Source organism: Saccopteryx bilineata, chromosome 1, assembly GCF_036850765.1.
Source record: "Saccopteryx bilineata isolate mSacBil1 chromosome 1, mSacBil1_pri_phased_curated, whole genome shotgun sequence".
In the NCBI taxonomy this organism is placed as follows: domain Eukaryota; kingdom Metazoa; phylum Chordata; class Mammalia; order Chiroptera; family Emballonuridae; genus Saccopteryx; species Saccopteryx bilineata.
The window spans coordinates 142,273,780-142,296,816 of NC_089490.1; the positions used below are offsets into that span (position 1 = coordinate 142,273,780).

Genomic DNA, 23,037 nt, shown 5'->3' on the forward strand with positions numbered 1-23,037 from the left:
GTTCTGGGCTATGGGAGTGTGGGGGAGAGAGACTTGTTTCAGCTGGGGGGAATTTGGGAGGCTTCTTAGAGCATGGTTGCTAGAAGGTAATTGGATTTCAGCAGGCAGAGGCCCCTCCCTCCATGCATAGGGAATAAGTTGTGCTCAGACAAGAGGGTGAAAGGTGTACACTATGTCCAGTAGAGTGGGAAGGAAGGTGGGGATTGAGGGCTGTGTGTGTCAAAGTGTCTGTGAGTGTATGGGCGAACGGGTGCATGTGGAGTGAGGTTTGCTTGGCAGGGGCAGGAGATGGCCATGGAGTGCACTGAGGACCAAGGATCAGGTCAGGACTTTTTGCTCCTAAAGCAACCACAGAGAATCTTTTGAGGTAAAGGAGTGACCGGGTGCTAGTGGAATGGAGAAGGAAGCCTGTGAGGAAGGTGGGGTCTAGTTGTGAGGCTGGGGCTGTGCCAAGGTGTGTGCCAAGTAAGGAGAGGATTGGAAGGCCAGTTCTCGCTGCTGTCGCCTGATCCCTCCCCCACCTCCCCAACACGACAAAAAGCTCCATTCCTTTTTCTGTTCCCACCAGCACCTTTGTTCTTTTGTTTGTGTGTTTGTTCCCTGACCAGAGCATGATGCTCTACTCTGTGGTGGCAAGGACTGGCTTTTAGCTCACCTGGAAATCTGCGAGCCTGGCTTGGTGCCTGGGGCCTAGAGGACCTGCAAGCTCTACAGAAGTGCAGTGGGTGCTGGGAAGCTGAGGATTCTATTCACAGCGGGTAGCGGGGGCTTGGGGGGGAGGCAGCAAGCTGACCCAGCCTGGCTTGGTGGCACCTGGCAGTCGTTGGCATGGAACTGCCCTGTGGCCAGGAGCACGTATGTCCTGGCTGTGTGCTGTTAAGGGATGGTTTATATATAATATAGGGCCAGGGGTCAGAAGGTAGCAGGGACATTGGAATCCTGGGGCGGGTGATGTAGGAAAGGAATTTTGGGAAGGTGTAGGGCCATGATGGCGAACCTATGACATGCGTGTCAGTGCTGACACGCGTAGCCATTTTCAATGACACATGGCCGCATGCGGCCGCATACCAGAGAAGTATGGGGCTGCATGCCGAGAAGGGCGTTTCATCCTCCGCTCCTGCATGGCCAGGTGCAGTAGCCAAGGATAAAACATTTGCTGTAGTGTAGACACTCTGTGCCGGAGGTCTGTAGGCCAAAACAACAGAACTCCAGCACAGAGTGTCTAGTTCTGGGACTTCCAGTTAGGCTGTTAGGGGATCTTTGACCTCACTTCTGGCCTGCGGAGCAGGGAGCAGCGGAATGCTGTGGGGGATGCATCTCTGGGGGCCCTGTGATCGCCATTATCAGCAACCACATAACCACAGCAACCATCATCCAATCTACTGTTCTGGGTGTCGTGGATTTCTAACTGAACATCATTACTGAGATAAGTGAGGGGGAGGCTGGGAGAGGTGAGGGCCTATGCAACGGGTGCCGTTTCCCGACATTAGAAATAGCGGCAGCCATCTTAATTTACATAAGATGCAACTTGCAGAATTTCAAGACAGCATCTGGGCTCAGGTGTTTGTTGACTTGAGGTCAAAGCTTGAGAATCTGGAAAGATGCCGCTTGGAGAATCAAGAGGATACGAACAGGAAATTTGGAGTGCCTGGAACCGATTACCAGACACTTTTAGCACCCTGAAAAATATAGCAATGGCTTTGCTCACAATTTTTCCCTCTACATAATTTTGTGAGACCTTATTCTCAGCATTAAATAATATCAAAACCAACAAAAGAGATTGACAGATGAAATTAGTAGGGCTTGCTTGGGCTTGAAGTGTACAAAATACCAACCTTCAATGGAAGATTTAGCCAATGAAATTCAGCAACAAAAAAGTCACTAATAGGCAGGTTAGTTCTTTAAAGAATTCCCCCTCCCCCTCCCTTATCTTAGTTCACGGCACCCCACACAAGTTAAATAATATCAAGACCAACAAAAGAAACTGACTGACAGGTGAATAAAGAAATCACTAAGCAGGTAAGTTAAATAATTAGTTTTTGGTTTATTAAATACAGTTATATATTACAATTATACATTTTTGTTGTTTAAACTATAAATATTGTGAAATTATGGTTTTTTCTTGAAGTGACACACCACCCGAATTATGCTCGGTTTTTGGGCGAATTTTGACAACACCAAGCTCAAAAGATTGCCCATCACTGGTTTAGGGCGTACTTGTTGAAAGTTGGGAGCATTGTGGGTACTGGGTGCCTTGCTGTGTAGAGGCTACTGAGCCACTGCCCCCACGAGTCTCTCCAGGGCCTTGCTTAGGGATTTGCTTGGGACCTGTACTGGAGAAAGGGCTGTTCCCTTCTCTGCCTGGGCAAGGTCCTGGGAGCTCCTTATTGCCTGCCTTTCTCAGTGCCATCCATTGGCTTTGTGTGTGACTGCACTTGACCCTGTGCCACCCCCCCCTTACGCCTGTCCCTCCAGGACCCCCACTTTCCCTGGTGCCAGTGGTGCTTCCTTCCATCTCTCCTGTGAGAGGAGCACGGTGCTCCTCCCTTGGTGTCTTGTGTCCCCTTGAGTAGGCTCAGCTGAGGCAGTGGCCACCTCTTTGCCCTTGTAGATATGTGTCTGACCTCATCGGGTCTTTTCCTACAGCCTACAGCACTTAGCAGCCCTATGTGTGTTGTCATTGTCAACGATATTTTCCTGGCAGACAAAGAGCTCCATGGGGCTTGTTGGGGGCAGGGGTCGCCTTATTCACTGATGCACCTCCACTGAGGCCAGTGCCAGGACTGGGCAGGTGCTCAGTTAATACTGCTTGAATGGCAGTGAGATTTCTACCTCGGTGACCCATGGAGACTCCCCAGAGAAACACATTTAAAGGTGAATTGCCATTCCCCTCCCTTTCCCTTTGTTTTCACACAGTGAATTACTGCATTCTCTGGACCTCATCCTCCTGGAGGACTTGAGCCATCTCTTCCTGATCACTTTCTTCTTGTCCTGCCTGCCTGTCCCCCCTTTTGTGTAACCGAGTGCATGTTCAGGTCATCTTCTCATGTGCACATTTGCCCAGGTTGCCCCTAGGATGAGGTTCCTGGCTCCTCAGCAAGGCATGGATAGACCCTGTCAGCTTACTGTGTCTGCTCTTCCTGCCTGGTGAAACTGCATTGAATGACCTAGAGTCCCTTGCTTGCCCCCCTGCCCCAGAGCTTGGCTTACCTTGACCATTGCCCAAGCTCTGGAGGCCCTGGCTGTGTCTTGGCACCCTGTGCTGTAGTGGTGGGCTCACTCTACCCCCTGTCTTCTCTTCCTGAGTCCCATACTTTTTGTGTCCCTCATGCCTCCTCATTGTGTGAACCCAGTGTATTTGTTGAATGAGAGAATGAATGAATTCACAATTCCACATGATGAGAACTGGTGAATCCAAGGACAGACTACCCTTTGAGGAAGTTTTCTATGAAGAGTAGGGGGAGGCAGTAGCTTGAGGTAGAACTGGGATGGGGGGACATTTCTGGGTCTAGCATATGTTTTCAGATGGAGCTGGTGGAAGGAGCATGACCAGGGAGAGAACAAGAAGAACAGGACTCAAAACAGCTAGTGTTTGACCAGTGCTTAACCCTGTGTCAGTCTCTGGTGATGAAGATGCTCATCTTCATTTTCCACATGAAGAAACCAAGCACCAAGAGGCTGTTCACCCTCCCCAGGGTCAGGGTTGCATAGTGTTTGATTCATGGAGTAGGACTGAAGACCATGTTTGTCTTTTGAGGCTGATGACTTCTATGGCCTGCTTCCTGAATTAGGGCAGTGTGTCCGGGTGACCTCTGTTTCTCCTTCATTTCCTTTTCTGATAAATAGGGCTGAGAGCGATGATTTCCCAGGAGCACTGAGGCTTTCACACTTTGATTCTGTGTTTCTGTTCCTTCCTGGCCTTTCCATCCCCTCCTCATGGCTCCTAGCCCTGAACTTCCAGCTGTTTTGTTTATAGTGACATTTCATTGCTCATCTAAACTTTCAGCTGTGGTTCTCTTGCTCATTGGTTCTCCTTGGTGAACTGCAGGTCTTACTACCCCACCATGTTATGTCCTTGTCACAGGCCCTGAATTCTGTGTGGGTTGAATGAAGTCCTGTGCTGAATGGCGAGCACATGTCTTCAGCTAGTCGCTTGTCATGGGGTCATTTGGGTCCACAGGGAGAATAGTGTGTCTTCCTTCAGATCCCACTTGTGCTTCTCTCTTTTCTTTTTCTGTCCTATTTACAAAAGCAGCAATTGCTAATGTAGAACCCTGGAGAGCTCAGAAAGCCACGAGAAGGCAGAGGTTTACCAGTTGGAATTCCTGGCAGTACGTGGTGTCCCTCTAGCTGTGTTTAGATTCATGTAAATTTGATCACCTTGTGCTTACCAGCCAGGTCATAACTGTGGGAGCTGGCTTGGGCCTTTCTTCTCACTTAGCAGATATCTGATGATTGTACCCAACTCATAAACGTTCTGACCGTTCTGTTTTTTTTGTTTGTTTGTTTTTTTTGGGTATTTTTCTGAAGCTCGGAACGGGGAGAGACAGTCAGACAGACTCCCTCATGTGCCCGACCGGGATCCACCCAGCACACCCATCAGGGGGTGACGCTCTGCCCATCACGGGGCGTCGCTCTGTCGCGACCAGAGCCACTCTAGCGACCAGAGCCACTCTAGCACCTGGGGCAGAGGCCAAGGAGCCATCCCCAGCGCCGGGGCCATCTTTGCTCCAATGGAGCCTCGGCTGTGGGAGGGGAAAAGAGAGACAGAGAGGAAGGAGAGGGGGAGGGGTGGAGAAGCAGATGGGCGCTTCTTCTATGTGTCCTGGCCGGGAATCGAACCCGGGACCTCTGCACGCCAGGCCGACGCTCTACCACTGAGCAAACCGACCAGGGCCCTGCCCGTCCTGTTTTTACTGCTGTGTGGTTTTCTGTTCAGTGGAGACACAATTCATTATTGGCTTTACCAGTCCTCAAAAGTTTTCAGCCCTTCACTGCCACTTGCAGTCATACCCTCCAACTGAGTGAACTGATGAAACCCTCTTGCCCTTCTCTCTCCTGCATAGCTAATCACTTTTACAGGAGGAGACCTTACAGTACTGGGAGGACTTACATACACACATATGTGTTCGTGCATATGTGTATGTGTTTTGAAGAAATGCTAGTTTTTATTTGATAGAAACATGATCCAGTTGGTGATAAAGCTGCTTTTTGTTTATCATACTTGACTCTGAAGTAGCTTGTACCTTAGGAACCTTGCCAGCGCAGAAACACAGCAGATGTTCGTCTTTAATTATGTAAAAGTTTAAACATGATAAAAGTCACAGGAAGGAAGACTTTAATGAACTCCCATGTACCCACCACCCATTTACCATAGAGGCCAAAGTTTTGCAAATCTCTTTGCACCAATCTACCATTTCCTGACCTCCCCACATTCATTTTTATTTCCAAGTTTGTTTTGTTTTTGTTTTGTTCTTTTCCAAGTGAGAGGCAGGAGGAGATAGAGAGACAGACTCCCACATGTGCCTCCACCAGGAACAAACCAGCAACTCCTGTCTGGGGTTGATGCTCTGCCCATCTGGGGCCATGCTCGCACATGAGTTATTTTTAGCACCTGAGGCAGAGGCTTCAAGGAGCCATCCTCAGCTCCCGGGGCTGATGCACTCAAGCCAATTGAACCATGGCTGTGGGAGGGGGAGAGGGGGCGGGGAGAGAGAGAGAGAGAGAGAAAGAGAGAGAGAGAGAGAGAGAGAGAGAGAGAGAGAGAAAGGGGAGGGAGGGAGAAACAGATGGTTACTTCTCCTGTGTGCCTTGACTGGAAATTGAACCTGGGACATCACATGCCAGGCTGGCGTTCTACCATTGAGCCACCCAGCCAGGGCTTTCCAAGTTTTCTAACTCTTAGAAATTGTATTTCTAGGTGCATTTCTAACAGTTAAGACCATTTTCTTTATATAACCACATTGCTGTATCACACAATTAATATTTCTTTTATACTGTCCAAATCCCAGTCCATGTTCAAATTTCCCTGATTGTCTGAAAATATCACTTTGTATTTGATTGGGAGGTCTCAATAAGGTTTTGTTTTTTTTTATAGTTTTGAAATTTTGAGATGATTGTAGATTCACATACAATTGCAAAAAATAATGTAGAGACATTCAGTGTATTTTTTCTTTCAGAGACAGAGAGAGAGAGAGTCAGAGAGAGGGATAGGTAGGGACAGACAGATGGGAATGGAGAGAGATGAGAAGCATCAATTAATTATCAGGTTTTTTTCGTTGTGGTACCTTAGTTGTTCATTGATTGCTTTCTCATATGTGCCTTGACCGTGGGGCTACAGCATACCGAGTAATCCCTTGCTCAAGCCAGCGACCTTGGGTCCAAGCTGGTGAGCTTTCTGTTCCAACCAGATGAGCCCACACTCAAGCTGGCACCTCAGGGTCTCAAACCTGGGTCCTCTGCATCCCAGTCCAACACTATCCACTGCGCCACCGCCTGGTCAGGCTCAGTGTATTCTTTACCCACTTTCCTCTAATGCTCTAGTGGTTATATCTTGGAGATCTGTGGTACACCATCACAACCAAAACATGGATGTTACTGTAGCCAGATGGTAACGCTGATCGTATGCTATCACAGCCAAAATAATTGACATTGCTACAATCAGATGCAGAACAGTTCCATTCCCACAGGGATCCTGCAGTTGCCCTTTCATCCACCCCACCTCACCTGGCCTTCATCAATCTGTTCTTTGTATCATTTCAGCATTTTAATGTTATATAATGGAATTATAAAGTACTTAACCCTGGGAGAATAGCCTTTTCAATCAGCATGATCCTCTGGAGATACTCCTGGACTGTTGCCTGTATCGGTAGTTTGTTTCCTTTTCTTTGCCAAGCAGTATTCTGTGGCACCACAGTTCGTTCAACCAATCCCACTGAAGGACATCCGGGGTGTTTTCAGTTTGGGGTGATGATGAATACAGCTGCACTAAACATTTGAGTACAGCATGTTATGTAAATCCAAGTCTTCATGCTCTGGATGACTACCTTAGAGTTGCTGGGTTGTGTGATAGTTGTGTGTTTATTTTTTAATTTTATTTATTTATTTATTTTTTACAGAGACAGAGAGACAGTCAGAGAGAGGGATAGATAGGGACAGACAGACAAAAACAGAGAGATGAGAAGCATCAATCATCAGTTTTTCATTGCGACACCTTGGTTGTTCATTGATTGCTTTCTCATATGTGCCTTGACTGCGGGATTTCAGTAGACCGAGTAACCCCTTGCTCAAGCCAGCGACCTTGGGTCTAAGCTGGTGAGCTTTTTGCTCAAACCAGATGAGCCCACACTCAAGCTGGCGACCTTAGGGTCCCGAACCCGGGTCCTCCACATCCCAGTCTGACGCTCCATCCACTGCGCCACCGCCTGGTCAGGCTGTGTGTTTAGTTTTTGTTTGTTTGTTTTGTTTTAAGAAACTGCAAAGTTGTTTTCCAGAGTAGTTGTACCTTTTTACATTTCCTCTAGCATTGTAAGAGCAATCCATTTTTTCTGCCTGTTCACTAGTGTTGCTATTTTATTATTTATTTATTTATTTATTTTTTATTTTTATTTTATTTATTAATTTTAGAGAGGAGAGAGAGAGGAGGGGGGGAGGAGCTGGAAGCATCAACTCCCAAATGTGCCTTGACCAAGCAAGCCCAGGGTTTTGAACCGGTGACCTCAGCATTTCCAGGTCGACGCTTTATCCACTGCGCCACCACAGGTCAGGCACTAGTGTTGCTATTTTAGGCATTCTGATAGGTGTGTGCTGGCATCACTCTAGTTTTCTTGGTTTATTTTAACATTTATTTTACTGATTTTAGGGAGAGGAAAGGAGAGAGCAGGAGAGAGACAATAACATCTGTTCCTGTGTGTGTCCTGACCGGGAATTGAACCGGCAACCTCTGTGCTTCATGATAATCTAACCAACCGAACTATCTGGTCAGGGCTCACTGTGGTTTTAATTTGCATTTCCTGATGGCTGACAATATCGTGGCCATCTTTTCTGTGCTTATTTGCCATCTATATATTCTGTTTAGTGAACTGTTCCTCATGTGTTTTGCCCATGTTCTCATTTTCGCTTTTGGGTTTTTAGAGTTTTTTGTATATTCCAGATACTAGTCCTATGTCAGGTGATTTGCAAGCATTTCCTCCCAGTCCTTAGCTTGTCTTTTCATCCTCTTATCTTTTGCAGAGCAAACATTTTTAATTTTGATGAGACTAAATTTACCAGATTTTTCTCTGATGAATTAGGCTTTTGGTATCAAGTATAAGAACTCTTGGTCGTGGTCAGTTGGCTCAGTGGTAGAATGTCAGCCCAGTGTGTGGATATCCCGGGTTCAATTCCTTGGTCAGGTTACATAAGAGAAGTGACAATATGTTTCTCCACCTCTCACTCTCCCCTCCCCCTTCTCTCTCTCTCTCTCTCTCTCTCTCTCTCTCTCTCTCCCCTTCTCCCCCCCTTTCCCTCTTCTACTGCAGCCATGGCTCAGTTGAGTCGAGCACATCTGCACCTGGGCACTGAGGATGGCTCTGTGGAGCTTCTGACTCAGGAACTAAAAATAGCTCAGTTGCGAGCATGGCCCCAGATGGGCGGAGCATTGGCCACCGATGGGTTTGTCATGTAGATCCCAGTCGGGGTGCATACAGGAGTCTTGTTTCTCTATCTCCCTCCTCTAACTTAGAAAAGAAGAAAAAATAAATATAAAAACTCTCTGCTCAGTCCCTGATCCTAAATATCTTCACCAATATTTTTCCCTAAAGGTTTTATAGTTTTACATTTAAGTCTCTGATCCATTTGGAGTTAATTTTTTCATTCATTTTTTTTCTTTTGTATTTTTCTGAAGTTGGAAACGGGGAGGCAGTCAGACAGACTCCTGCATGCGCCTGATGGGGATCCACCCGGCATGTCCACCAGGGGGCGATGCTCTGCCCATCTGGGGCATTGCTCTTTTGCAACCAGAGCCATTCTAGTGCCTGAGGCAGAGGCAATGGAGCCATCTTCAGCGCCTGGGCCAACTTTGCTCCAGTGGAGCCTTAGCTGTGGGAGGGGAAGAGAGAGACAGGGAGGAAGGAGAGGGGGAGGGGTGGAGAAGCAGATGGGCTCTTCTCCTGTGTGCCCTGGCCGGGAATCGAACCCAGGACTCCTGCATGCCAGGCCGAAGCTCTACCACTGAGCCAACCGGCCAGGGCCTTGGAGTTAATTTTTGTATAAAGTATGAGAGTTATTTCAAGTCTTATTTTCTTCTTCTGGCTGAATGTCTAGTTACTCCACCACCATTTGTCAAACAGGCCTCTTTCCTCTTGAATGGCTTTTACATCTTTATCAAAAGTCAGTTTGGCACATTTCTGTGGGTTTGTTTCTGGGCTTTCTATTCTGTTCCATGGCTCTGTGCGTCTTTACATTAATGCCATACTATCTTGATTATTGTAGCTTTATAGCAAGCCTTGGAATCAGAGTGATCCCTCCAACTTTATTCCTTTTTTATTTTTTTTAATTTTAGATTTTATTTATTCATTTTTTTTTTATTGAGAGAGAGAGAGAGAGAGAGAACAGGGGGAGGAGTTGGAAGCTTCAACTCCCATATGTGCCTTGACCAGGCAAGCCCAGGGTTTTGAACTGACGACCTCAGTATTTCAGGTCAACGCTTTATCCACTGCGTCACCACAGGTCAGGCTTTATTCCTTTCTTTTTTATTTTTATTTTTATTTTTTTTACAGAGGCAGAGATAGACAGGGACAGACAGACAGGAACGGAGAGAGATGAGAAGCATCAATCATTAGTTTTTCGTTGCGCTTTGCGACTTCTTAGTTGTTCATTGATTGCTTTCTCATATGTGCCTTGACCGCAGGCCTTCAGCAGACTGATTAACCCCTTGCTGGAGCCAGCGACCTTGGGTCCAAGCTGGTGAGCTTTTTGCTCAAGCCAGATGAGCCCGCGCTCAAGCTGGCGACCTCGGGGTCTCGAACCTGGGTCCTTCCGCATCCCAGTCCGATGCTCTATCCACTGCGCCACCACCTGGTCAGGCCTTTATTCCTTTTTTAAAAAAATTATTATTTATTGATTGATTTTTTTTTTTTTTTTTTTGTATTTTTCTGAAGTTGGAAATGGGAGGCAGTCAGACTCCCGCATGCACCCGACCGGGATCCACCCAGCATGCCCACCAGGGGACGATGCTCTGCCCATCTGGGGTGTTGCTCTGTTGCAACCAGAGCCATTCTAGCACCTGAGGCAGAGGCCATGGAGCCATCCTCAGCGCCTGGGCCAACTTTGCTCCAATGGAGTCCCGGCTGTGGGAGGGGAAGAGAGAGAGAAGAAGGAGAGGGGGAGGAGTGGATAAGCAGATGGGCGCTTCTCCTGTGTGCCCTGGCCGGGAATTGAACCTGGGACTCCTGCACGCCAGGATGACGCTCTACCACTGAGCCAACCGGCCAGGGCTATTGATTGATTTTTGAGAGACAGAGAGAGGAAGGGAGAGAGAGAGAAGCATTCATTTGTCCCACTTAGTAGTACATTCATTGGTTGCTACCCTTATCTGCCCTGACTGGGGATTGAACTTGCAATCTTGGTGTTTTGGGATAACACTCCAACCAAGTGAACTCACTGGGCAGATGATTTGTTTATTTATTAGTTTGTTTGTTTATTTATTTATTTTAGTGAAGGAGGAGAGAGAGAGGGGTGGGGGAGGAGCAGGAAGCATCAACTTCCATATGTACCTTGACCGAGCAAGTCTGAGGTTTCAAACTGGTGATCTCAGCATTCCAAATCGATTCTTTATCCACTATGGCACCACAGGTCAGGCCAGGGCTATTCTTCTTTTTCAGAATTGTTCTATCCATCTTAGTTTTTTTGCCTTTCTTTTTACATTTTAGAATAATCCTTTGGGGTGATGGATGCATGATGCAGTGTGCAAATGATGTTTTGTTGTTAAGTTGTACCTGTGAAACCTGTATGATTTTGTGAACCAATGTCACCCCAATAAATTCAATTAAAAAATAATATTGGTGTCTACAGAGAAGCTTTCTGGTAGTAATTGAGTTAAACCTACATATCAGGGTTGTATACATTTTCTGCACATTGTTGCATTGACCTTTATAAAATCTGGTAGGTTTATCTTCTCACAGGCAGCGCACAAGGTGTGTTTCTGCCTTGACCAGCCCTGCAGGGAACTTCTCTATGACTTTGCCAACCTGATGGTGAACACTAGCATTTTGTTCTATTTTTGCAATACATAAATTGAATGTCTCCCCCTAACTTTGCTGCATCTCTTATTTCTGAATCACCTTCCTCTTAGCCTTTACACACTTTTTAAGATAGTTTTATTTAGACAATTAATTTTAACGGGATGACATTGGTCAACTAGAACACATAGATTTAGAGAAAACATCTCCAGATCATTTTGACATTCGATTATGTTGTATATCCATCACCCAAAGTCAGATCGTCCTCCCTCACCCTTCATTTGGTTTTCTTTGTGCCCCTCCCCTCCCTCTCCTCCTTTCCCTCCTGCCCCTCCCCCTGGTAACCATTGCACTCTTATCTATGTCCATGCCTTTACTCATTTTTTAACTGGGATATCTGTTTGTTTTTTAATTTATTCATTGATTGATTTTAGAGAGAGAGAGACAGAAACATCAATCTGTTTCTGTATGTGCTCTGACCAGGAATTGAACTGGCAAGCTCTGTGCATCAGGATGACACTCTAACCAACCCAGCTATCTGGCCAGGGCAGGATGTCTGTCTTTTTCCTTGAGCTTTATAAAAGCTCTTTCTCACATTCACTTATTTTGCTTCTCTCAATAATGCTTACTTTAGCTGTGGTTTAGGAACCTCTGATTGGGCAATCAGAGGGAGCTATCAGTTCCAGGAAGGTTCGGGATGCCCCAGTATTTCCTGATAATTTTTGAGTGGTAGTGAGCTAAGCTCAGTTTTCTTACCTGCAGAATGTGGCTGGGCACACAGCCTAGATCTGGGTTCGGGAACCCATGGCCCGCGAGCCAGATGGGGGTCTTTTGATGGCTGCATCTGGCTCGCAGACAAATCTTTAATTAAAAAAATAATAACGTTAAAAATATAAAACATTCTCGTGTATTACAGTCCATTCATTTCCTACTGCTCATGTTCATGGTTGCGGGTGGCTGGAGCCAATCACAGCTGTCCTCCGGGACAACACCAAGTTTTTATTGGATAATGCATAACATACACAGGTTGTTGTATGGCTCTCACAGAATTACATTTTAAAATATGTGGTGTTCATGGCTCTCTCAGCCAAAAAGGTTCCCGACCCCTGGCCTAGATAATGGTTGTGCAAGCAACAAGGGTAACTGTCTCTAAGTGGAAGGCAAAAATTCAAAGATTATCAAGCAAGCACTTCTCCAGGCCCTATTTTTGCATCAGTATCTGGTTTCCCACATAGCAACTCAGACCAGCATGTCTTGGTGTTACGGACCTAATGTCCTCCAGAACTTGACAACAGCAATGAAAAACACAGCCATTATGAGGTCTCAATTTTCCTGAGGAAATGGTATGGTAGGCTGTGCTGGTTTTCAAGTCAGTGCATATGCTTAAGTTGTGTCTTGCTCAGACTTTGACCTTGTCTATTGAATAACATGCACCAATATGTGATCATGTGTGCATTTCCCGAGGTGAGCCTTGTGGGAGGCCATGCTATGGCCCAGTGCTCGGCTTTGTCATACCTGGACCTTTTTTGCAGGGGACACAGTAGCTTAGGGCCACATGGCCTGGGTGCTCCTCTGGCCCTGTCACCCTTTTGGCTCTGTGACCCTTAGTCTCCCCACCTGTAAGTGGAGGCTACAATACTACCTGCCCATAGCATTTTGTGGAGTATTAAATGAGATGCAGGATAGAAAATGTGAGCACTCAATAAATATGATCCACTATTTATCAGAACAAGGAATTATAAATACTTTTCTAAAAATTTTATGATGAAAACTAATTTGCTTCAAAAATGTCATTTTGAACCGAGCAAGGTCAGTGATCTTTCAAGGCCAGCAATCATTGCTTTGTTTTGCATGACAGAACATACTTCTGGCAGGCTGGGGATTCTCCTGGTTCCAGGAATAAAGATTTAGGAGTCCTGCCATAGACTCAAGTGAGGGACAGAGCTGGGTGGATACAGTTCTTGGGCATTAGGAGCGGTTAGAACCCTGACTGTCAGAGGGTCTTTCCTCATAAATGATTCTGTTGTGCCCTCATCTCAAGTTGGTTTATTTGGCATTAAAATCACAGGCATTCACCTAACTGTGGTGTTTTAAAGCCCTCTTAACAAAAAGATGTGAACTTGTTCTCTAATGTGCCATCTGTTGTTGCCCCATTAGTAAATTGCAGCTGAGCTGGAGGAACTTTTCATGTTCTCTCTCTTAGTATTTTATTTTATTTTATTTTATTTTATTTTATTTTATTTTATTTTATTTTATTTTTTATTAAGTGAGAGGTGGGAAGGCAGAGAGACAGACTCCTGCATGCGCCCTGACTGGATCCACCCAGCAAGCTCCCTGCCAGGCGATACTCTGTCCTTCTGGGGCCGTTGCTTCGTTGTTTGGCAGCTGAGCTATTTTAGTGCCTGAGGGGAGGTCATGGAGCCATCCTCAGAGCCTGGGGCCAACTTGCTCAAACTAATCTAGCCATGGCTGTGGGAGGAGAAGAGAGAGAGAGAGAGAGAGAGAGAAAGGGGGAGGGGAGTGGACAAGCATATGTTCACTCCTCCTGTGTGCCCTGACCAGGAATCCAACCCAGTATATCCACATGCTGGCCAACACTCTACCGCTGAGCCAACTGGCTAGGGCCTCTCTTAGTATTTTAAAACATGAAGGGAACATCTGGTTAAGAGGGCATAGGTAAACGCAGTACTTTGAACCTCCCACAACCACATCAAAATTACAACTAAGCTACAGAACAGTCATCATTCAGAACTGCTTGAAATCTAGCTGTATAGAGGGTCTATAACTAAGGATATAAAGAAGCCACGGCCTGACCAGGTGGCGCAGTGGATAGAGCGTCGGACTGGGATGCAGAGGACCCAGGTTCGAGACTCTGAGGTTGCCAGCTTGAGCGCGGGCTCATCCAGTTTGAGCAAAAGCTCACCAACTTGGACCCAAGGTTGCTGGCTCGAGCAAGGGGTTACTCTTTCTGCTGTAGCCCCACGGTCAAGGCACATATGAGAAAGTAATCAATGAATAACTAAGGTGTCGCAATGAAAAACTGATGATTGATGCTTCTCATCTCTCCTGGTTCCTGTCTGCCTGTTCCTGTCTCTCCCTCTCTCTGACTCTCTCTCTGTCTCTTTAAAAAAAAAAAAGAAGCCACACTGAGACTAGTAGGAGGGGCAGAGACGAGGACTTGGCTGGTTCCACTGTTATGTGTGTGGTTAGAAATCAGGAGTCATATCTTGTCTGCAGAGTCCCCCCTACCGCCAAGGAGTGAGGGAGTCCCAGAGCCACACTAGGCTCCCTCAGTCCAGGGTTCAGTGTTGGGAAGGGAAGTCCCCATGATTTCTGGCTGTAAAAACCAGTGGAGATTGTGATGAGTGGGATGGAGGGCTCCTGGAGTTCCAGGTAGTTCCTTTTGAAGGGTCCACACAAACTTACTTAGACTCACTTGCTCTGAGCTCCAGTGTTGGGGCATGAGCTCAAAAGGTGCCAGAGACATAGAGAAGAACTGAATTTTTTGACAACAAAGCATGAGCTGGAGGGACAGCTTTTTCCCAGACAGAAGTACTAGCAGAGGCCATTGTCCCTTTACTGAGCCCTCCCCTGACAGAGCTGGCTGGGGGTCTCTGTATCTGGCTGGCTCCATCAACCTGGCTAATACTGTTTGCCCTGCCTTGGTGATTCCCTGAGACTCCCACCACACCCAACTTGTGGGCCCACCCCTAGCCCTTTCCGGTGGGTTTTCCATATAAATGACCTGTCTTGGCTCATGCTGCCAACCTTCCTAAAATCCCTCAACAAGCAGCATCAGGCCTCTGTGTGCTCTGTACCTCTTGCTAAGAGGCCTCTGGCCTGGCATGAGTGGCAGCCAGCCTTGGTTCACACTTGGCCTCTCCTGGGCACCTCCAAGCCCAGCATAAGTAGCAGCCATCAACAGATTGCTTTGTAGGTCATGCCACGTTACTCTGGGCAGGGCCATAGCAGTGAATGACCTTGGCCTGAACTTCCCAGGAAGCCCCAGAGCCAGTGCACCCAGTGTACAGCTTTAGACCATACCAAAGCACTACCCAGCCACCTCCACAAGCAACAGACTCAAGGAGTGGACTTGGCAGGTACCTTTGCCCCACAGAAGTATGTTATACTCCATGTGTATCCTCTGCACTGCAGATACTCATTGGTGGTTGTGGTCAGTCCTCAGAGCCGATTGGCCTGGAGTTAAATCACCCTCACTGATGTGCCAGTAGCAATCAAGGCTCAATTACAACAGTAGGTTGCACACAGCCCACACGAGGGTGTGGGGCGCATTTGGGTGACTGGGCCCTACAGGACACCTATTATATAAAGCTGCTGTACCAAGACTAAGAGATATTGCAGCTCTACCTAATACTGAGAAACAAATACAGGTAGGCAGCCAAAATGAAGAGACAATGAAACGTCCCAAATGAAAGAACAGAACAAAACTCTAGAAATAAAGAACTAAACAAAATGGAGACAAGCAATTAACCAGATGCAGAGTTCAAAACACTGGTTATAAGGATGCTCAATGGACTTAGGGAAAGACTAGAAGAACTTAGAACTTAAAGATATAAAAAACATAAAAATGGAGATAGAAAACATAAGAACCAATCAGAAATGAAGAATAAACTAACTTAAATGAGGAATGCATTACAGGGAATCAATAGTGAAGTAGAAGAAGCAGAGGATCAAATCAGTGATTTGGAAAATAAGGAAGCAGAAAACTCCATCAGAAGAGCAAAAAGAAAAAAGAATCCAAAAATATGAAGATAGTATAAAGAGCCTCTGGGAGAACTTCATTTTATTTTATTTTTATTTTTATTTTTATTTTTTTATTCAGTTTTTAGAGAGGGAAGAGAGTGAGAGAAAAAGAGAGAGAGAGAGAGAGAAAGAGAAAGGGGGGGAGGAACAGGAAGTATCAACTCCCATATGTGTCTTGATCAGACAAGTTCATGGTTTTTGAACTGGCGACCTCAGTGTTCCAGGTCGATGCTTTATCCACTGCGCCACCACAGGTCAGGCTGGAAGAACTTCAAATGTATCAACATTCACACTGTGATGGTGCTAGAAGGAGAAGAGTAAGAGCAAGGGATTGAAAACCTATTTGAGAAAATGATGGAAAACTTCTCTAACTTGGTGAAGGAAACAGAAATACAAGTCCAGGAAGTGCAGAGAATCTCAATCAAGATGAACTCAAAGAGTCCCACACCAAGACACATCATAATTAAAATGCCAAAGTTTCAAGACAAAGAATCCTCCTGGCTAGGTAGCTCAGTTAGTTAGAGCATTGTCCCAGTATGCCAAGGTTGCAGGTTTAATCCCCAGTCAGGGCACATATAAGAATCAACCAATGAAAACATTAAAAAAAAGTGGAACAACAAATAGATGTTTCTCTCTATATAAAATCAGTTTTTTAAAAGAGACAAACTTATACCTGACCAGGCGGTGGCACAATGGATAGAGCGTTGGACTGGGATGCAGAGGACCCAGGTTCGAGACCCCGAGGTTGCCAGCTTGAGCGCAGGCTCATCTGGTTTGAGCAAAGCTCACCAGCTTGGACCCAAGGTCGCTGGCTTGAGCAAGGGGTTACTCGGTCTGCTGTAGCCACACGGACAAGGCACATATGAGAAAGCAATCAGTGAACAACTAAGGTGTCGCAACAAAAAACTAATGATTGTTGCTTCTCATCTCTCTCAGTTCCTGTCTGTCTGTCCCTATCTATCCCTCTCTTTGACTCGGACTCTCTCTCTGTCTCTGTAAAAAATACAATAAAAGAGACAAACTTAAAAGCAGCAAGAGAAAAGCAATTAGTTACAGGGGAGCTCCCATATGACTCTCAGCTGATTTCTCAATAGAAACTACAGGCTAGAAGGGATTGGCAAGAAATATTTTATGTGATGAAATATTAGGCAAGGGCCTATAACCAAGAAGACTACCCAGCACAGCTATCATTTAGAATCAAAGGGACAGATAAAGAGCTTCTGAGACAAGAAAAAGCTAGAGGAGTTCATCAGTACCAAATCAGTATTAACCAGAAATGTTAAAGGGTCTTCTTTAAGAAGAAGGAAAAAAAGGTGAAAAATGTGGGGGAAAAAAGGTGAATAATAAACTGGCAATAAATACATATAGATCAACAATTACTTTAAATGCAAATGGATTAAATTCACCAATCTAGACAATCAGAGGCTGAATGGTAACAAAACAAGACCCTTATATATGCTATCTACCAGAGACTTCCTTCAGGTCTAAAGAAAGCTACATACAGACTGAAAGTAAAGGGATGAAAAAGACATTCCATGAAAATAGAAACACAAAATCTAGGGTGGCAGTACTTATACCACATAAAATAGACTTTAAAACAAAGGTTATAACAGAGAAAGACCCAGCAATTCCACTTATGGGCATTTATCCAAAGAAACCCAAAACACTGGATCAAAAAGATATATACATTCTTAAGTTTATTGCAGCATTATTTACAATAGCCAAGATGTGGAAGCAGCCTAAATGTCCGTCAGTAGATGAATGGATAAAGAAAAAGTTCTGGAAATGCTGAGGTCGCCAGTTCGAAACCCTGGGCTTGCCTGGTCAAGGCACATATGGGAGTTGATGCTTCCAGCTCCTCCCCCCCTTCTCTCTCTCTCTCTCTCCTCTCTCTCTCTCTCTCTCTCTCTCTCTCTCTCTCTCTCTCTCTCTCTCTCCCTCTCCTCTCTAAAAAAAAAAAGAAAAAAAAAGTGGTGCATATATACAATGGAATATGACTCAGCCATAAAAATGAAATCTTGCCATCTGCAACAACATAGATGGACCTACAGAGTATCGTGCTGAGTAAAATAAGTCAGACAAAGAAAGCCAAATGTGGATGATTTCATTTGTATGTAGAATCTAAAAAACAAATGAGCAAGTAGAACAGAAAGAGACTCATAGATACAGAGAACATTTTAACAGTTGCCAGATGAGAGGGGCGTTGAAGGGATTGGTGAAAAAGATGAAGGGATTTAGAAGTATAAATTGGTAGTTACAGACCAGTCATGGGGATGTAAAGGGAATATAGTCAATAATATAATTCTCTATGGTATCAGATGGTACTAGATTTATCAGGCTGATCACTTTTTAAGTTATATAAATTTATAATCATGGGATTGTACACCTGAAATAGAATATTGTTTGTCAACTAATTAAAATAAAAAAATTAAAAAAGACACATGAAGAGCAACTAAAAGCTCAAATCAAAACTTACTGAACTTCATCAATAATTCAGTCACTGCCTTGGCCCTGGCTTGGTGGCTCAGTAGTAGATAGAACAACGGCCCACTGTGCCAAGGACATTGTGGGTTTAGTCCCTGGTCAGGGCACATTCGAGAAGCCATCTATGAGTGCACAACTAAATGGAACTAAGTGGAACAACGAATTGATGCTTCTCTCTCTTTCTCTTACTCCTTCTCTCCCTCCCTCCCCCCTCGCACCTACCTCTCTTTCTCCCTTCATTTCTCTTCTCTCTTTCTTTCTCTCTCAAATCAATGGAAACTTTTTTAAAAATTAAAAAAAAAATACTTTAGACACTACCAAGTTGAAGATGGCATTTTATTTATTGTTGATTTTAGGGAAGAAGGAAGAGAGAGATAAATATCAATTTTTTACTCCACTTATTGATGCATTCATTGGTTGATTCTTTTATGTGCCCTGCTTGGGGACTGAACATGCAACCCTGGTGGGTCAGTATGACGCTAACTGAGCTATTTGGCCAGGGCAGAGATGGCTGTTGGAGATCAACATACTTGCTGGCTCTGTCTTGCTTCTATTCTTGAAGGCATCACGAGGCCCTCTGCAGGCTCTTACACTTGAAAACCTTGTCCCCTGGCCTATTCAATTTCTGCCTTTGCCCTGGGCTTGGCGCTGGGCTTACCTTAGGGTCAGACATGGGCTTGCAGCTCAGAGTGCTTTGGCCCAGTAGCTTTGATACATTCTGTGGGAACTGCTGCCCAGCAGCCAGCTGGTTGTGACCAAAGTCTCTGTGCAGAAACTAGCCACACAGACTGCTCATCATTTGACAGATTCTTTTTTTTTTTTTTTTTTGTATTTTTCTGAAGCTGGAAACAGGGAGACAGTCAGACAGATTCCCGCATGCGCCCAACCGGGATCCACCCGGCACGCCCACCAGGGGCGAAGCTCTGCCCACCAGGGGGCGATGCTCTGCCCCTCCGGGGCGTCGCTCTGCAGCGACCAGAGCCACTCTAGCGCCTGGGGCAGAGGCCAAGGAGCCATCCCCAGCGCCCGGGCCATCTTTGCTCCAGTGGAGCCTTGGCTGCAGGAGGGGAAGAGAGAGACAGAGAGGAAGGAGGGGGGAGGGGTGGAGAAGCAAATGGGTGCTTCTCCTATGTGCCCTGGCTGGGAATCGAACCCGGGTCCCCCGCACGCCAGGCCGACGCTCTACCGCTGAGCCAACCGGCCAGGGCTTGACAGATTCTTGACATCAGCGCATGCGTCTTTGGCTTTTTTGTAGCGACATTTTTGGCAGCTTGCAGGTGTGACAACTGTCCCTGAGAGAAAGTAGAGTGTTAAGAGGAGGTGCCAATTAGACCTAGTGGTTTCCCTTCTCCCCCCTCCCCACCTTCCCCCCTTTTTATTTTATTTTATTTTTTTCTGGAGAAGCGAGGAGGCAGAGAGACAGACTCCTGCATATGCCAGACCTGGATCCACCTGGCATGCCCACCAGGGGCTGATGCTCTGCCCATCTGGGGTGTTGCTCTGTTGCAACGCAAACCATTCTAGCGCCTGAGGCGGAGGCTACGGAGCCATCCTCAGTGCCTGGGCCAACTTTGCTCCAATGGAGCCTTGGCTGCGAGAGGGGAAGAGAAAGACAGGAAAGAGAGGGGGAAGGGTGGAGAAGCAGATAGGCACGTCTCCTATGTGCCCTCACCAGGAATCGAACCTGGGACTTCCACACACTGGGCCGATGCTCTACCGCTGACCCAACCAGCCAGGGCCCACCTTCCCCCCTTTCTGCTTTTGCAATATCTGAAGTATGTGTAGTTAAAATCCAAACCTCTTTCTGCTTCATTGCCCCAGTTTACCCAAGTTAATACTCGTAGTTAGGAGTGACAGTGGCACACTCTAGTTTTTTGTTAGTTGAGATGATTTGGGATTGATGCCTGGATAGGGTAAGCCCTCAGCACAGATGAGTGGAGCTTTAGATCTGGTGCTTTAGACACTATGGACTATTCAGGATCTTGTTCCTCTTGATCATGGATCTTGGGAAGTTTGAGAGAGTTGTTAATCCTGTCTGCCCCACTGGACTCATGGTAGCTTGGAAACTTTTCTTGCCTGCCATGAGATCTTTAAAAAACAAACAAACCAAAACCATGGGAAATGCACTTCAGACCTGCACTTCCCTGATTTTTGGTGGAAAGGGGACCTTTGTTGTCATAGTGGGGAGTTGGGATCTGTGCAGTCCACTCTGGTGAGTCAGTGGCATGTGATGTACTGTATTGGTCCAGCCACTGTCACCTTGACTGAGCGATGGCAAACAGCCTATCTGACTTTGCTTCTTCTGTTGGCCTTACTCCTCTGGGGAGATGGGAATGTTTTGAAAAAAGGCAGTTTTAAACCTAGGAGGCCACAGAGAGAGTCCTGGTGGACACTATCACCTAAGGTCATAGGAACTAAGGGTGACATCTTCCATCAGTGATGGTGTCAGGCAAGGGCTCTGGGCAAGGAGCTGATGCAGCAGCATACTTCTTAATCCTTACTAATACTATTATGTTTTCTTTCTTTTTTGTGTATGACAGAGACAGAGAGAGGGACAGATAGGGACAGACAGACAGGAACAGAGAGAGATGAGAAACATCAATTCTTTTTTGCGGCTCCTTAGTTGTTCATTGATTGCTTTCTCATATGTGCCTTGACGAGGGGGGCTACAGCAGACCAAGTGACCCCTTGCTCAAGCCAGTGACCTTGTGCTCAAGCTGGTGAGCCTTGCTCAAATCAGATGAGCCCACGCTCAAGCTGGTGACCTCAGGGTCTTGAACCTGGGTCCTCTGCATCCCAGGCCGACGCTCTGTCCACTGTGCCACCACCTGGTCAGGCTATTATCTTTTCTTTTTATTTATTTATTTATATTATAATTTTTTTATTTTATTAGAGCGAGAGTCAGAGAGAGGGGTAGGTAGGGACAGACAGACAGGAACGGAAAGAGATGAGAAGCATCAATCATCAGTTTTTCGTTGCAACACCTTAGTTCATTGATTGCTTTCTCATATGTGCCTTGACCGGGGGCCTTTAGCAGACCGAGTAACCCCTTGCTGGAGCCAGCGACCTTGTGAAGTATTGTATGCTGAGCTGAGGACTTTTTTTTGTTTGTTTTTTGTTTTTTTTGTGGCAGAGACAGAGAGAGTCAGAGAGAGGGACAGATAGGGACAGACAGGAAGGGAGAGAGGTGAGAAACATCAATTCTTCATTGCGGCTCCTTAGTTGTTCATTGATTGCTTTCTCATATGTGCCTTAACTGCGGGCCTTCAGCAGACTGAGTGATCCCTTGCTTGACCTAGCGACCTTGGGTTCAAGCTGGTGAACTTTGCTCAAACCAGATGAGCCCGCGCTCAAGCTGGCGAGTGACCTTGCGTCTCGAACCTGGGTCCTCTGCATCCCAGTCCGATGCTCTATCCACTGCGCCACCGCCTGGTCAGGCTGAGCTCAGGACTTTGAACTTCCTGCCTACTATAGGGGGAGTGGTCACTGAGCAGCTATCTTCCAGCAGGGCCAGTCAGTGTGCATTTCTTTATTTTATTTTTCTTCTTTTGTGTGTGTGTGTGTGAGCTTTGTCAGCTAAAACATTTTTTAATTGATAGATTTTAGAGAGATAAAAAAAAGGAAAGAGAGGGACAGAAAGAGACAGGGTTATCAATCTGTTTCTCTTTGTGCCCTGACCAGGGATTGAGCCAGCAACTTTTGTGTTCAGGTCAACACTCTATCAATTGAGCTATCCGGCCAGGGCAATCTGTACATGTCTGTGTAGTTCCTTGGTAGCAGGTGGGGATGAAAACTGGGTCTGGAAAATCTGTCTGAAGCTTGCATGTGTGTCTGGTGATTCATGATGATGTGCAGAGACTCCTGTTCTGATTCTGGATCCAGAGAACCATCTCAAAGGGAAAGGGTGTCTTTCTCTGAGCTCTCAGACACATTGAATCCCATCATTCAGTACATGGGAATTGACTTTGGGCTGTCACTTCTGTCTGAACAACCATGTTGTTGGCGCAGAAATTAAAGAACATTAGTATTTCCTTTTTCTAAATAGAGTAAGTTTAGTATCTGTGTCTGAAAATAAATTGCAGTCTGTGTATAGAGGATATGTAAAGTATATATATTTTGTTTTTCATTATTACGGTATATATTTTGGTAATGACAAAATTGAGGAGTGTGTTCACTTTTAACCAATATCTGGTTTTGTTTACAGATTCCCCCTGGAAATCCATTATATGAATCTTATTACAAGCAGGTAAGTTCCGTTGACATCTTTTTGGGTGGAATTAGAGAGTAAGTAAACTGGAAAGCACACAGCTCTATTGAAGCCTGGTGTGACCTCTAGTTCCTTCTGTTTTCTGGATTACTAGCTCCAGTTTGTGTGGTGGATGCTGCCTTACCTGTTGTTCCGCTTCCAGGAGCCGCATCTCAGTGTTGTTTCCCCATTGCAGGTAGACCCAGCATATACAGGGAGAGTTGGAGCCAGTGAAGCTGCACTTTTTCTAAAGAAGTCTGGGCTTTCAGACATTATCCTTGGGAAGGTACGTCAAGACTGAGGGTGATTTCTGCAGTGACCCTT

At 45.8% G+C, this 23,037-nt stretch overlaps 1 protein-coding gene across 9 annotated transcripts in view; it reads left to right on the forward strand.

Moving 5' to 3' along the window:
• Window positions 1-23,037, forward strand: part of EPS15L1 (epidermal growth factor receptor pathway substrate 15 like 1) — a 127,184-nt gene that overhangs the window by 13,983 nt on the left and 90,164 nt on the right. For 8 of the 9 annotated variants that reach the window (XM_066270920.1, XM_066270929.1, XM_066270966.1 and 5 more), the window contains exons 2-3: window positions 22,672-22,713; window positions 22,910-22,999. In XM_066270920.1, coding sequence (XP_066127017.1) covers window positions 22,672-22,713; window positions 22,910-22,999 — 132 coding nt within the window. Of the gene's footprint in view, window positions 1-22,671; window positions 22,714-22,909; window positions 23,000-23,037 lie in introns of those variants that run through there. The other variant, XM_066270947.1, reaches the window with a different exon arrangement.